Below are 14,790 nucleotides of genomic sequence, written 5' to 3'. Positions count from 1 at the left end.
CTTATGGATGTAGACCTGAGCCACATGACTGAGCAGAGACACCTGTGGTATCTCTGTGGTCTCCATTTGTGATAGAACAGCAGTGAGACTCATATATCATCCCTCCAAATGTTACTGAACTGCACATCCCAATACCCCCCAAAACTGGCTTTTCTTGTGAGAGTTGCTGAGAGTGTCACCATATTTGAAATGCCAAATAATTTCCATCTCTGTGCAAGCAGTACTGTAAGCTCTTGTACCTCTCTTGTTTGGTTTTGTGAGTCTAGAATCAAAATAGTGGCAGGCAGGGTGGAAGATTTGCGTTGGCCCGATCTGTATAAACATTAGGTGACTGACCTTCTACCATTGCCAGATCAGCAGAGCAAACTTCTTGCACTTTAGGAAACACAGATTGGAGAAAACATTTTACCAATGTGTTTTATACAGTGAGTCAGAGTGGTTGCACTTGGCATTAACATGACAGGGCTGAAAGCACAACAGTTTTGCAGCTGTTGGAGGAGCATAGCTTTGGATCACTCAGTCATTTAGTCGGCAACAACCAGAGAGCAGTGCCCAAGAAGAGAATTACAACAGAAAACTGAAGGGAAAAACAGAGCATTCCAATCCCTAGTAACTAGTACTATGAGAAACATTGCCAATGTACTTGTGTTCAAACACGTAAATGTGGCCACTTTTTTCCAGTAGGAGCTTAGAAAAAGCAAGTTTTTGTAATCTTCTTTTTTAGACTATATATTTTTTTAAAAAAATGTAAAAGTCATTTTTTAATGATTAATGCTTTCCAGTTAAATTTGTAAGAGAAGCTTTCATATACCCACAGCCATAGAGATAGAGATGTAAATACATAGCTTCTGAAAAACAAATGTCTCCTGTTGTTGATGAGAAGTACCAGTCCAGTCAAATATCATTATCTTAAAAGTAGATGGAAATCGGTGTTTGTGCCGGTGGTATTGAACCTCTCAGTGATGATGTATGTGCTTGTAGAAAGCATGTGGTACAGCCCTCCTGGAACTATATCATTTCAGGAGCCTGAGAAACTGAAGGTCTAAATGCTACTTCTCTATATAAAACAAATCAAAAGAAAACCCTCTTGTGTTTAGGAAGCTATAAGCTTTTTTCTTTCTTTCTGATGCAGGCAATAGGCTTTTTCCCAGGAAAGAATGTTCAGGCATTAATTCTCTGCTTGCATTCAATAGTCCTGTCACAATTGTGGCATATGTTTTTTTTCCTATGGTTTGGCTGTATGTAAAACAAATACGTGGCATTGAAACTGTCCCAGAGACTTATATGCTCTACAGAAGCTGAGATGTCCACATATAGTTTTTTTTTTTAAAAAAAACATCTTGCAAATATATAAACTTCATTGATTCAAACTTTTAAAAAATGCAGTCAGGATGTGCAGGTAAGAGGCTAACTACTGCATGCTTCATTTGTCAGTTCATTTCCGTCACCCATCCATGGCAAGTGCTTGGGAGTTCTGTTTCTACCCTTTTGAGAGGGAGGCTGCAAGGGAAATTGCAATGGTGGTTTTCATAGGCCTCCTTTCTTAACCTGGTTGCTCCTGCATGCCTTTACTGGTTTTGTTTTGAATTCACCATGAACAACTCCTTGCCTTGTGGGGAGGAGTTGAGTGTCTCTGCCTCCTGTCTCCTGTAGGTGCAGCCCCAGCCCCAAATGGTGAGGTCTTGCATTCTTTTCCAGCTCCCGGATTACTGGAGAGGAGGATTATGAAAAATGCTATTCCAGGTAGGAGATACAGTACGGTATTCATGTTTAAAACAGCCTCAAACTGTTTCCGTCTCCCTTTAAAACCCAGCATAGTTTGCCATTGAGAAGGAAAAGAGTGCTTTTTAACTGAACCCTAAAATTGTCAAGGTATACCCTAAAGCCACCAGATCCCATCTGATCTGGGAAGCTAAGCAGCGTCAACTGGATAGTACTTGGATGGGAGACCACCAATGAATATCAGGTGCTATACGCTATATTTCAGGGGAAGGAACTGGCAAAACCACCTCTGAGTATTCCTTGCCTAAGAAAACCCTACAGAATTCATGGGATTGCCATAAATCAGTAGGTTACTTGAAGACCAAGAACCCAGCAGTACTGTGAGAGAAAAAGGTTTATAGCCAGTTCTTTCTGCTTGGAGATTTAATTACCTTAGAGTCAGTTGACTCAATGCAAAGTGACAATGAGGGCTGCATATATATAGTTCTCAATTGTATGAGGCACATAAAGAAGCACCAAGAAATTCAACACAAGAAATAGATAGAGTCAGAGTAACTCTTGTCAGGGAGGCAAGGTAACACAAGGAGAACTGTGCCGACATGTCAGGGAGGCAGGCTAACTCTTCAGTCCCCTTCACAATTCTCTCAAATTTTGTGAGAGCTTGAATACCAGAGTTTTCTTAAACACTTCAGTAGGACCTCTTTTAAATCACTTCTTTATATTTCTTAGGACGTTATCAGACAAGGGAAACTGGAAGCATAATCCAATGGCAATCCAAATGCAATCATGGGGTGTAACATTATTGCGTGATAGACTACCACACGCAATTTCGGGCAATGAGAAGTCAGTCCAAACGCAATCATAGGGTTTCATGTTATTGCGTGAGAGGTGATCACACACAATTTCAGGCAATGGCAAGCTATTTTCGGGCAATGGGAAGTCAGTACGAACGCAATTTAAATTCACGTAAATTCGCTGAACTAGCGAATTCACGTGAATGCGTTCTGGCCCCACTTTCTTTTCATTCGAAATTAAGAGAAATTCCTCCCATGTGATAAATTCCTTAGACTCATGTTTGAAGACAACCAGAGTTTGAAAAGTGGTCATGCTTGCTGTGGGGGTGCTTGTAGTCCAAAAGAGTAACTTCTCCTAGCTCTAAGATAATCTATTTTGAAATATATCCCAAAGCCACACTGTTTGTTCTTCCATTGCCAATGGATTCTTCCAGCTCATATCTGCTGTACAGTTTCAATGTGTGATTTTCCCCTGTCTCTGAATTAACAGAGTATACTCTAGGGCTGCAGGATGGAGCCCTGTTACTTCCGCTTGGAACTTGGGTGATGCTGATTGTGTCCTGCTCCCATTTCTTAAAATTTATCCCATGTTGTGGCCCAACCCAAAACCTACCTTGATCAACAATTGCATAACAAAATAGGTTTCTGTTGCATTTTTCCCAGACTTGAATAAAAATTCAGCTTATTCCCTCCCAACTGTTAATGCAGCTTTTAAAAGCCACTAATTACTTATATACCCAATAGTAAGAAATGTTTAAAATATACAGCCCAACAGTTAAATATGTTAATAGGGAATTATTAAAGTGAAGTGTGGATTCTTGTCATGAGCTTTAATAGTTCCTCTAAATCTGTTTTGATTTATGGAGTCAATGTGGGAGGCATTAATATCTCCTGTCATAGCCTGTAATGCTTACAGATTTTCCAGGTTTCAACTTATAGTCCATTTGGAGCTGTTAGTGTTGAATGGTGCAACAAGGGGTGTCGCACTTGAGAGTCAAGCCTTATGTGCCAAAAGTTCTTATGAAACTATTGGTCTAAAGGGGGGGGGGACCTAGCTGCACCTGCAGAGTAACCTGTATGGGGGTGAGGTTGGGAATGTAAGCACAAACCAGGGATTTTATAAAATATCTAAAACATTGTCCCATCAAATCCAAATATTTATTGGCTCTAAAACTCTCATCAGTTTAGGGACCTCAGCCCTTTTGCTCTGGAGAGGCATTGGAACTGGAATGCACAGCATTGGGAAATCTCATCATGGGTGTTTCTCAAATCTTTCAAGAAAAGACACACTTTGGAGCTACTCTGGTCAGCCAAATTTTAGGCAACAAGAGACAGTTCCTGCAAGTGCTGTCCAATATTCCTTGCATATCTGCACCTGTTTAGGGGAAAAAGCCCTCCTTTTTTAGTTTCTATTTCACCCACTTCAAACACAAGATACCAGTGAAATAATATGTGGAGATGTATTCAACATAAGGTAGAGTAAAACATGTATACAGTTTAGGTTTTCTTTAGGACAGATGTCCTTTGTTCATTGTTTAGAGCAAGGTTGGTTAATAGGAAAAGTGGGATCTTCAGGGCATATTCCAAAGGCAAGTTTAGAGAGCTGTTATTTGGCCCAGAGCTATAGGCTCTTGCTAGATAGAGTGATAACCACAAGTTGTTGGAGGAATCTCTTCTCTTCTTGTTCCTTTTGTTCCTATGTGCTCACTCTGCCCATCTAACACTACTCTCAGTCCCATCACTGCACCTGCAGGCTGTTTGTAGTGGAACACTTTTGCCAGAGATCTGAATTGTCTGCTTGAAAAATGCTTTTGCATTTAAGTGGAGCTCTGCCAGTAACCCACCTCATCTTAAATACCTCCCCTCCCCTGAAATAGTTTGCCAAATATTGGGTATTCACATTATTTCCTTTGATGAAAACATCTGCCTTGTGGAAAGGGCTAACTGAAAGTCATAAAAGTCTAGTTAAGGTCTGACATAAATGCAGCCTTGTGTAAGAAAGATTCTTCTAGGAAATCTTCAGAATAGATGTATAGGTCCTCTCCGCTTCCCGCTCCTGAGCATTATAGCATGCAGTGTAGATGTTTGTCTTCTGGAAGATGTTTTTGAACCTGAATATCCTCTATGTGAATTTTTTAAAAAATTAGATTTGGTGGCATATTTATCCTGTTGAATGGGTTTTATAAATGAAAAGTGCAATTTTAATGATAAAAATGAAAGATTCAGACCAGAGAATGACAAAGGGCAGAAACATGGGCCATGTGTGCATAGCTGTGTTCTTACTTGGAATTAAATAGGAGTAAATGTATTTCCTCTTGGCTATGAATTAATATTAGCTTTCCTCCTGCCTTTCCCTTGGCATCATCCCACATGCCCCCTCCTCCCACCTTGCAATGTGGGGTATCCTGACACAGTGAAAACAGCATGAGTTGAATGAAGTGATATGGATAAGATTAGATAAGAAGCCCTGGTTTTGGCTGGGAGCAGATGGGGTGGGGAAAAGCTGATTTACAGCCAGGGTTTCCCAATTCATGGGGAGAGCCCACTGACTGCACCACCAGCTCCCACAGTGGCCTGGATACTAATAATAAAATAAAAAAAAATAATAAAATTTTTATTTCTATACCGCTCCTTCCAAAGATCAGGGCGGTTCACAGTAAAATAAAATACAAATGAACAACATACATTAGTAAAAAATACATACAATAAAAATAAAATAACATAACTAAAAGCCCCGTTAGCCGATCCTCTTGCCCTTAAAGAGGGATGGAGGTCTGATTGGACTTTATTCGGGGAATGCAGACTGAAATAGAAAGGTTTTCAAGTCCTTTCTAAATTGGGCCAGGGAGGTGGCCGAGCGGAGCTCTGTGGGCAGCGTGTTCCAAAGGGCCGGGGCGGCGATGGAAAAAGTCCTCCTCATAGTGGAGGTGAGCCTAGCCCCCGGTACCCTAAGTAATTGCTGCCCAGATGTTCTGAGGGTGCGGGGCGGAATATACGGGGAGAGGCAGTCCTTCAGGTATCCCGGGCCCAAGCCATTTAGGGCTTTATAGGTAATCACCAACGCCTTATATTGTGCCCGGAAGCGAATGGGCAGCCAATGGAGATCTTTTAACACTGGTGTTATATGGCTGGCCTTGGAAGTACCAGTGACCAGCCTGGCTGCCATATTCTGCACCATTTGTAGCTTCCGGGTTTGGTATAAGGGTTGCCCCATGTAGAGTACGTTGCAGAAGTCCAGTCTCGAGGTTACCAGGGCATGTACCACTGTTTCAAGGTCCCTCTGGGTCAGGTATGGGCAGTCCATACCACCCCCTTCCACTGCAAGGATGGACATAACATAACAGAGCATTCATGGCTACAAGCTGTGCTGCATCATTGTTTTTTCTAGTTCTGTCACAAACACATGCTCATGGGTGCACACTCTGCCACCAGCTGCCAATTACTCCTCCTGTCCTGCCCAGCCCATTGGACATCCATGCAAAAGGCTGTGTGACAGGCCATTTGATTGATGATCAAATGCTGGTGAAACATCAGGAAGAAACTCTTCTAGAACATGGCCACATAGCCCGAAAACCCCACAAAAATCTACAATCTATTGACTGCTTACATGGCATGTCAGTGCCCCCAGAGACATATTGACACAGCACAATCATGGAGCCCCCTCCCCATGCATACCCCCTTTCTTCCCTTGTCCCCAATAGGCCCCTGTTGGACTGGCCAGTTTATTGATGTTATTATTAAATCTATTGTATTGTTGGTAATCTGATATGTTTGTCAACCTTTCACTCCACGGAGTGTGCAGTGGGCCCTTGGTGCAGCTGCACACTTGTGCGATTGATTCACAGGCAGGTGGCATAAAAATTATGACCAAGAATGGTGCTGGCAGCTTATCTATGGCACCTGCTCATGACTACTTCTGCACCAAAGCACAGTCCACACATCAGTGCAATAGTTCACTCTTTCCCACTTGAACTGGAATCTTTTTTGCTGTGGTGTAAAGCTACGGATCACAGCTTGGGTACATTTCCCTCCCAATTTGGCCATGCATGTCATTTAAACAGGTAGGTTTTGAAACAGCATGGGGCCTTTTTTTTAGCCAGTGCAGACAACCCCTTTTTTCAGTGTAGATTCTCCATGGAGGAGTTGTAACCCTTTCTTCACATCTCCTCATTAATCCAGAGGTAGTCGATGTGCAGCCTACAGACACATTGCAGGGTCTCCATACTTTTTTATCCCCTTCTTATCCCCCACCCCCACCCCAGGTCCTTTCACCTGGCTACCAAAATTGCTACAAAAGCTACAAAAAATTATTTGCCTTTTTATTTTAAAACTCTAGACTTTCTATACCATTTGTTTCCAAGGCTACTAACACTTTCAGAAGCACCATTTTGATCTGAAGCAAGGTATGTGTTGTACACATGCCTTGTTTGCAAACCTAATCCCACTACTAACTTTGGAAGTGGAGTAGCAAACAAACAGAGCCCAGCTTTAAAGAAGTGAAGGTGGGTTTTTGTCCTTGGGGTGTACATGGCCTTTGGCAGGTTGCAAGTGTTGATTTCCGGTTTTGCTAAAATTGCCCACCCCTGGTTTAATGAAGTATATGGACTTTAGAAAGGTCTTATGGTGTCTGAACCTCAGTCAAGAAATCTGATTTATCTTGTTCTTATGATTCTCAAACACTTCCTCCTTTTGGAAAAGGATTTCTTTTTAAAGAAATAGGTAGAGAATGCTACTGACTCTCAGTTAAAACCTCACTATTGGTAGTTATTTTGAATCAACAAATCAGTGTTAACAAATTGGTATATTTTTGTTACACACTGCATTAATAGCTTGTGATGACATCTGTCCACAGGGATTATTCTCTTTCATTTCAGATGGGTTTGAAATATTAAAGGTATTTAGTTAGAGGCCAGATAATTTGACTGTACCTTTATCTTTTCTGAGCACCTTTCCTGGATCTGAAAGAAAAAGATGGGACAGAATAAAAGTGAATTATAATTACAAGCATAATTATATTTTTAAAATGAAAAAAAATCTGCATCAGTGGCCATCCTTCTTCTTCCTTCTTCTATAATAGAGATTTGTTTTTAGGCTGAGCTAAATCTTACTAGTAAATGTGTTGTTACCACCCATCTCTCTTGTTTCTAAGTGTGCTTTCATAGTTTCAGGAGGAGATGCAGCTCAGTTGAAGAGCACAGAAGTCTCAAAGTGTCTTCTGTGTTCTGCCAAGTGTGCAGTACAAAAATACACACTTCCTCCTATGTGGAGATTGAGTCTATATTAAAGAGTCCATCTTTGTTCAGGTGATGCCCATATAGAGTCACAGTGGGCCATAAGGATGATATTGCTACTGAAACATAGAAAGTTGCTACTTAGTGAGTCAGATTGACTGACAGTGTGGCTCCTGAGTATTTGGGGGGGGGGGGGGGGCGGTCTTTCCAAACTCTTATCTGAGAATGTTTGGGGCTGAACTTGGGAAGGATCATAATTCGGTGATAGAGCACACAGTATGTTATAAGACAAAAGGAACATCTGGATGACATTTCATCTGCTTTTCCCTTGCCACTGTGGTTTCTATGGGGCTTTGTACTGAGGCAGATCATTGATTGGTTCATCTTGCTCAGTTTTATGTGCTAACCACATTAACTTGCAGCAGATACCAATGTTGATCCTCTAACCCAGTGGTTCACAAACTTTGGTCCTCCAGGGGTTTTAGACTTCAGCTCCCAGAATTCCTGACTGTTGGCCAAGTTGGCTAAAGCTTCTGGAAGTTGAGGTCCAAAGTACCTGGGCAGACCAAAGTTTGCTAACCACTGTTTTAACCTTTATATGCAAAAGCATGTGGTCTGCCACTGAACTGCAGTTCCCTCCACCATACAACTCAGGATAACACTTCTTCTTGCTCATAACATCTGATAGTGAACTCATACTCATAAAACTTTATTCCATAATAATTTGTTAGTTTTTAAGGTGCTGCAGGATTTTTGGTTGGTTTTTGCTGCGGCAGAGTTAACAAAAGGCAAAAGTTGATACCACCAGATCCTGAACATACCCGATCTTGTCTGGGAAGATTCATTCCTCAGTCTTTCCAAGAAGACCTTGGGAAGAATCCTGTCTGAAACCTTGGAGAGCTGCTGTTGGTCAGAGTTGATAGTACAGGGATAGATGAGCTAATGGTTTGATTCATTATAAGGTAGCTTCTTAATATATGTACTTAAAGTAACTGTGTATAAAGTAAAGGACATCTGACCAGTGATTGCTACTAGTGCAGTGTGTGGGTTACCAGCCACGAAAAGTTGTTTGCATCAGCACTATCCCACTCTCTGATCAGGCTCAACAGCGCTGGAATATTTTGTTTCAGTTCCTGTTTGGAATATTGCTCGGCTCAGTCTCTTGCTCTTCTGCCAAGCTGGCAGTGCTTGAAGGTTGACTTCCTGTACAGATTATGTAAAAGCGCCTGTGTGAGTTTTTTTTCCTTTACAGCCATTGGGAGATAAAAGCCAGGACGCTAGGGATTATTAAGAGGGAGCCAAATTATATTTATAATATTAAAGTTGAGTGCATTTGTGGTTTTGCTGTCCTCTAGGGTTTTTCATAAGTAGGAAAACATGAATTAGCATTTTCCATTTCCATATATTGACTGGAAACATAGCCTCCTCTCAATTAAGACCTATAGCTTTTGGGATGCATGCAACAATTTTATAAAATATTTACAACAAGATTTGCATTTTACATGGTATTACTACTACTACTTCTTTTCTTCTTCTGGTCCTCCCTCCCCCTTTCTCTTCGTATTTGCAGGAAAAGCTTAGGTCTAGGAGAGGAAATGCATTTTCTGTGCCGAGTGGGGAAATAAATCTAAAAATGGACTCACTAGAAATGAGCTCTCGAAAACATCCACTGTTGACTGTGGTCTCTAGTAATTATCGAAGGTCGATTTTTGCCAACCTCATATTTTGTTATATCATCTTTAAAGGCTGTGCTCCCTATGGAAGGCTATTACTTCTCCCCTTTAAAACTGGCACTGGAAAAGACCGTTTGCAGCTTTGTGTTAGCAAGATAAGTGGAGCACTTCGTTTTCTTTTTCTCTCCCCTCCTCCCATGAATGTAAATGTGTGTTGTAAAGAACATAGCTATTTCCTGGATAATTTGCAGTTGTATATTTTATGTTAATTTCACCGAAAATATTGCACCCCTGCCAGGTTTAGTAGGGGCTCACTGTGATATGAATAATTTCTAGCAAATCATTTTTTCCCCTCATTTAAGATTTGGCACCTTTTAAAGATTTTAATAATAGCAACAAGGAAGAAGATTTAGAAGAAGTGGGATGGTGTAGTCAGAGCGAGAGAAGGAGAGAAAGAGAGGGGGGCACATGTAGAGAGTGAATGTAAACTAGCAAAATAATTACGTGGCAAACATATTTCCACAGATGTTTTTTTCCCCTCCTTGTAATGTAATACCTGTTTACTAAACTGTTTATTTTAGGTCCTTGGTTCACAATAAAATATTTATATTTGCTTTGCTGTTGGGGAAAAAAAATATTGACAAACTACTATTGAGATTTTAAAAAGATGATTGGTATTTTACTTCCTAGACAGCAGAGACAGTTGACATCTCTCTCTTTTCTTCCCCTCCCACCACCGTCTCCATAGCTTAGGTATGCCTAGATCTAGTAAACCATGATGGCCAGGAGATCCTGATCTAAGCTAGGACGTTCACAATTCAAGGGTTGTCTCATCTATATACCCATCTGGTATGCTTTAATTAGTGACCCACCTTGCAGTCTCGACCCTTCTTTCCCCATTTGTAATAAAGGAGCAATAAGGCAAAAGTGTATTCAAGACTGGCTTCATGAGTGCTCCTTCTCACAGGACAGTGGGCCAGGTAAAGTTGGCTGGAAGACAGCTGTCTCCTTGTCTCTGCCTCCGCCTCATATTTATTTCTTCCTCGTGGTGTAGTGGTTTGATCGTTGGACTAGGATTCGAGACCAAGGTTCAAATCCCGGCTCAGCCCAGTAAACCCACAGTCTCACCTTGGGCAAATCACACTCTCTCAGCCTCAGAGGATGACAATGGCAAACATCCTCTGAAATCTTGCCAAGAAAACCCCATGATAGGGTTGCCTTCGGGTCACCATAAGTCAGAAATGACTTGAAGGCACAGAACAACAACAAATGTGATGTGGGTGGATGGATGCCTAATGATGATAGTAACTTACCAGTTTCAGTTATCTGTGTTTCTTACTGTTGGAAGGTAAGATGGAGCCATTTGAAATAAGTAAATGTAGTTAATGGGAGAGTACAAATGAACTGTGCATTCAGAGGTCTATAACAGGGTGGTTACTTCTCTCTTACAGGAAGTTGGATTGGAAAGAATTAACTTTTTAATTGAGGATCAACCTGGTTCTAAATTCTAATTTTTGTCTTATTTATTTTATTTATATCCCACCTTTCTTCCAGCATCTGGCATGCTGGGGTGAGGTGTTGTTGTTGTTGTTGTTGTTGTTGTTGTTGTTATTATGGGAAGAGGATGGCATGGGGGGAGGCAAGGGCTTCAGAGGTAGCACTGGGCTTGAAGCGAAGAGGAGGCTAGAGGCTGGCATGTGGAAACCCATGACTTTGGGGAAGTCACACTCTCTCAGACTCAGGAAAGGCAATGGTAAATCTCCTCGGAACCCATCTTGCCAAAAAAAAACCCAGGATGGGGTCGTTTTAGGGTTGCCATAATCTGTAATGACCCAAACACACGCAACACACACACATACACCTGAAGGTTTTTAAATGTGACAGGTTGACAGAATATGTGCACACTGTTGCCAGGGTTTTTTTTAAAAGGAGGGGGGAAAGCACCCATTCCACTGGCCAATGGCTGTTGGATATGTCACCTTTGATGAAAGCGGAAGTGAATTTGATTGACAACAGAGGAGGCTCCATTTTAAACCGGTATCACAAATGTGAATTTGAGAAGGGCAAATTGCCCCAATCGAAGTAAAAGATAGTGGGCACTTGTTTCTGAGCAGATTCGACATGGGGGGACCCGGATCTGCCCAGTTCTATCCAGGGCAAATGGGCGAGTGGGAATGGAGCTGAAAATCTAAAGGAGATCAGTGTAAACACAAATAAGGAACAAAATGAAATCTAAGGAATCTCTGAAAACTGCATTGTCTAAAATCTGATTATGGACATTTCTTCTCTTTTTGTCTATTCCTACCTTGCCAACACACTTTTTTATGACTGTTTTCTACCCACTCCATTTGAAGGAATGTATATTAGTTGTAAGAATATTCACTTTTATAGGGCAGGGGACAGCCCTTAGTTAATGGATGGAGCTCCGGTAGGTTTCTTTTCATTTATTCAGACCCAGCACATGTAAGCTGGATGAACATCTTAAATAGCAACTTTGGAAAAGCTGTTGTCATCAGGACCTTGGCAGTGGTTTAAAAAATTGAGTTCCCTCCCCATGACTTTTGTGATCCAGATAATAATCAATCTCCATGGATGGCAGGGTGGGGATGAACATTAAATACACTGTTAAATTTAACATCCTGTTCAGTTTGGCCCATAGTGTCCAGAGCTAAAACATGGGCTCAGCTGGACTGAAGGGTTTAGCGTATTTTGTATATCCTAGGATTCTTCTTGTGTGCAAACAGAGGCAATGGGGAGGTGCATTTCACTCTCATTTCGAATGCTTTGTAAAGCTAGTGTGTGAATAAAACTGGGAGGGAGCTGCTGAATTGGTAGAGCTACTCTCATATTGTGTTTTCAAAACGACAGGTACTTACATACCATTGAGATTGTGCTTCCACCGACAAGTTATAAGATGTCACCATAAAGAAATTGGACTTGCTGTAACTGTTGCCAGCATTGGTTAGCAGTTGACGTTTACCCTCTGGTTGGTGGGATGCTGGGATTCTTGATGCAAATTAATATGTGGTTCCTATGTGTAAATTGGCTCTTAGAAAAGTAAATTAGCCCACTTCCTTCCACGATTCCTCTTTAAAGGCCTTTTATCACATTAGAAATCATTATCCTCAGCAGTAATTTTTTAAAAAGCCAGCCTGAGCTCTGCCCTTCATTACAGAGGTAGCTTAAATGAGGGAGAACTGAGCCCTGTTACCTTTGTGCAAAGAATCAATTTGCAATCGAAAATAAATCCTATAGAGGTGCCCATAGCTTTCCTTGTAAGGTTTGGGTCAGAATTTTCTCATGGGAGGCCAGTTGTTATTCGGACTTAATGAAGTTTTGTGCTTTGTGTAAAAAAAGAAAGAAAAGAAAAAAGATGGAAAGAAAGAAAGAAAGAAAGAAAGAAAGAAAGAAAGATTAAATAGAATTAAGTGGTCCAGATTTTCACCAATAATTTTTATTAATTTCTATCAAGAAGAGATCAGGAAGTCCTTCCTTCAATAGGCTGATATATACCATAGAATCATAGAATCATAGTGTTGAAAGAGACCACAATCCAGTACAACCACCTGGGAAACTCAGGGGGGATATAGACAGGTGGCTCCATAACACCCGTCTTTACCCCTCGTTGGTGCCGTGCCAACCGCACCATGCGGCACTGACTTCTTTTTAGGAACACCATAATGGCGCTCACGCACCCTGATGCTGCCACTTCCAACAAGTGCTGTTTGGGCACACAGATGCCCACGCATCATCGTCGCAAACCCCGTGTGGGCGGGGCCATGGCAAGATGATACATGAGTGCCACTATAAGGGCTGGGCATGTATGGACGCCCAGCCCTATGGAGCCCTTAAACCAGCCCCAGCACGATGTTTTTGCCCATCTGTATCGGACCTCGGTTTGATTTCTGCATCTGCACTGCAGAAATAATCCAGTTTGACACTACTTTGGGGAAGCAGAAGATACATACTGTAGCCTGCAAAGCTGTATTTAAGTGCAGGTGAATGGCTGACTGGTCCAGGAGGACTCCACTGGTCCCAGGAAAGAAAGAAAGACATGACCCTGTAGTAGAGAAGGGGGCAGTCTTAAATAGCTTGAACCCTCAGTGTCTTATTGCCCAAAGCCCAAGTGGCACCCATCCTGGCCCTTCTAGCATGTCCATGCTGCATGCATGTGTTTAATTCCAATCCTGCCCTTTTCCTTGACTCAAAGCTGGCTTTCAAATTCCTGTAAATGTGCCTTACATAGTTTATTCCCTGTACTCCTTACAGGATTTTCTCCCTCCTCTGCTGCTCTGAGAGACGATTTGCACATTTGCTCAAAGGGTGAAAGGTAAAACTTAAGAGAAAAATTGTTCGGTCTTGATTAAATCACAGGTTCAGTCTTGGTTATTATCAGGTTATTTTCAACCCCAATCCCTGGTACATTCTGGCATGGAAAAACAGAACATGCAAATGTGGCACTTGTGGACATGGATCAAGGTCTTGTAACCCAACCATTGTAGTAACATGAAGGTGGTGGCAACAGTGAAGAAGAAAAAAGGAATGATAATAGGAGGAGAAGGGGCCTAGCTCTGAGTCTTCTATCCTTAAATGCCTGGTGTTGAAGAATCTTCTGAGACAAATATTATGAAAGGTGTGGGCCATAGCACCTTGGTTTTCAGGACCTCTTGAAATCAGGCATTCAAGAAAGTGGTGGCTGAAAGCCAGATGCCTCCTTGTTCTGTTGCTGCTTTTCTGTGCATGTTCAGAGAGTGTCAAACCATTCATGTAATGGATTATTGCATGATTGGTTTGTCTCTATTGGAGCCTGTCTAAGATGATGCAATACAGAACCCGAAGTAGCATTAGAAATTCTGTGTTATATTTTAACATTGTTATTTTTCATTTGCATAACTTCCTTGTTTTTACATTGTGATGATCTGCGATTCTAAGCAATTAAAATTTGAACTGAACTGAATAGACAACCTGAAGACCTTTCCCTGCATAAGCAAAACATGCAGTTTGGTGGCTCACCATAAACCTCTTAACTGGAATGGTGACATTGCTTGACAATAACATTCACCAGACGAGATTCTAAAAACTTCCTGATCCACCTATTTTCACTTCTAAGGAAAACTGCATCAACCACTTTCCAATTCAGTTTTTTACTGACAAAATACATTGATGATTCTGATTTTGTTGTTTTACTTACATACAGTCGGCCCTCCATATCCACGGATTCTTTCTCCATGTATTCAACCATCCCAAGATTGAAAATATTGTTTAAAAACCAATCCAAAAAGCTAATCTTGATTTTGCCAATTTATACAAGAGACACCATTTTACAGTGCCACTGTATTTAATGGGACTTGAGAACAGCCGCTGATTTTG

The 14,790-nt window shown here is 41.4% G+C and overlaps 1 protein-coding gene across 2 annotated transcripts in view; it reads left to right on the top strand.

The window, feature by feature from the left end:
* ZNF423 (zinc finger protein 423) overlaps positions 1 to 14,790 on the top strand; it is a 322,468-nt gene that overhangs the window by 204,752 nt on the left and 102,926 nt on the right. Inside the window, exon 6 of one of the 2 annotated variants that reach the window (XM_089539811.1) lies at positions 1,654 to 1,743. The exons of the other annotated variant lie outside the window; for it this stretch is intronic. Coding sequence (XP_089395937.1) covers positions 1,654 to 1,743 — 90 coding nt within the window. The remainder of the gene's footprint in view (positions 1 to 1,653; positions 1,744 to 14,790) is intronic. 2 annotated transcript variants of the gene reach the window in all.

The sequence above is a fragment of the Sceloporus occidentalis genome, unplaced genomic scaffold (assembly GCF_023333645.1).
Source record: "Sceloporus occidentalis isolate IW3139 unplaced genomic scaffold, rSceOcc1.0.p SCAF_10, whole genome shotgun sequence".
In the NCBI taxonomy this organism is placed as follows: Eukaryota; Metazoa; Chordata; class Lepidosauria; order Squamata; family Phrynosomatidae; genus Sceloporus; species Sceloporus occidentalis.
This window is presented reverse-complemented; position numbering and strand designations above follow the sequence as displayed.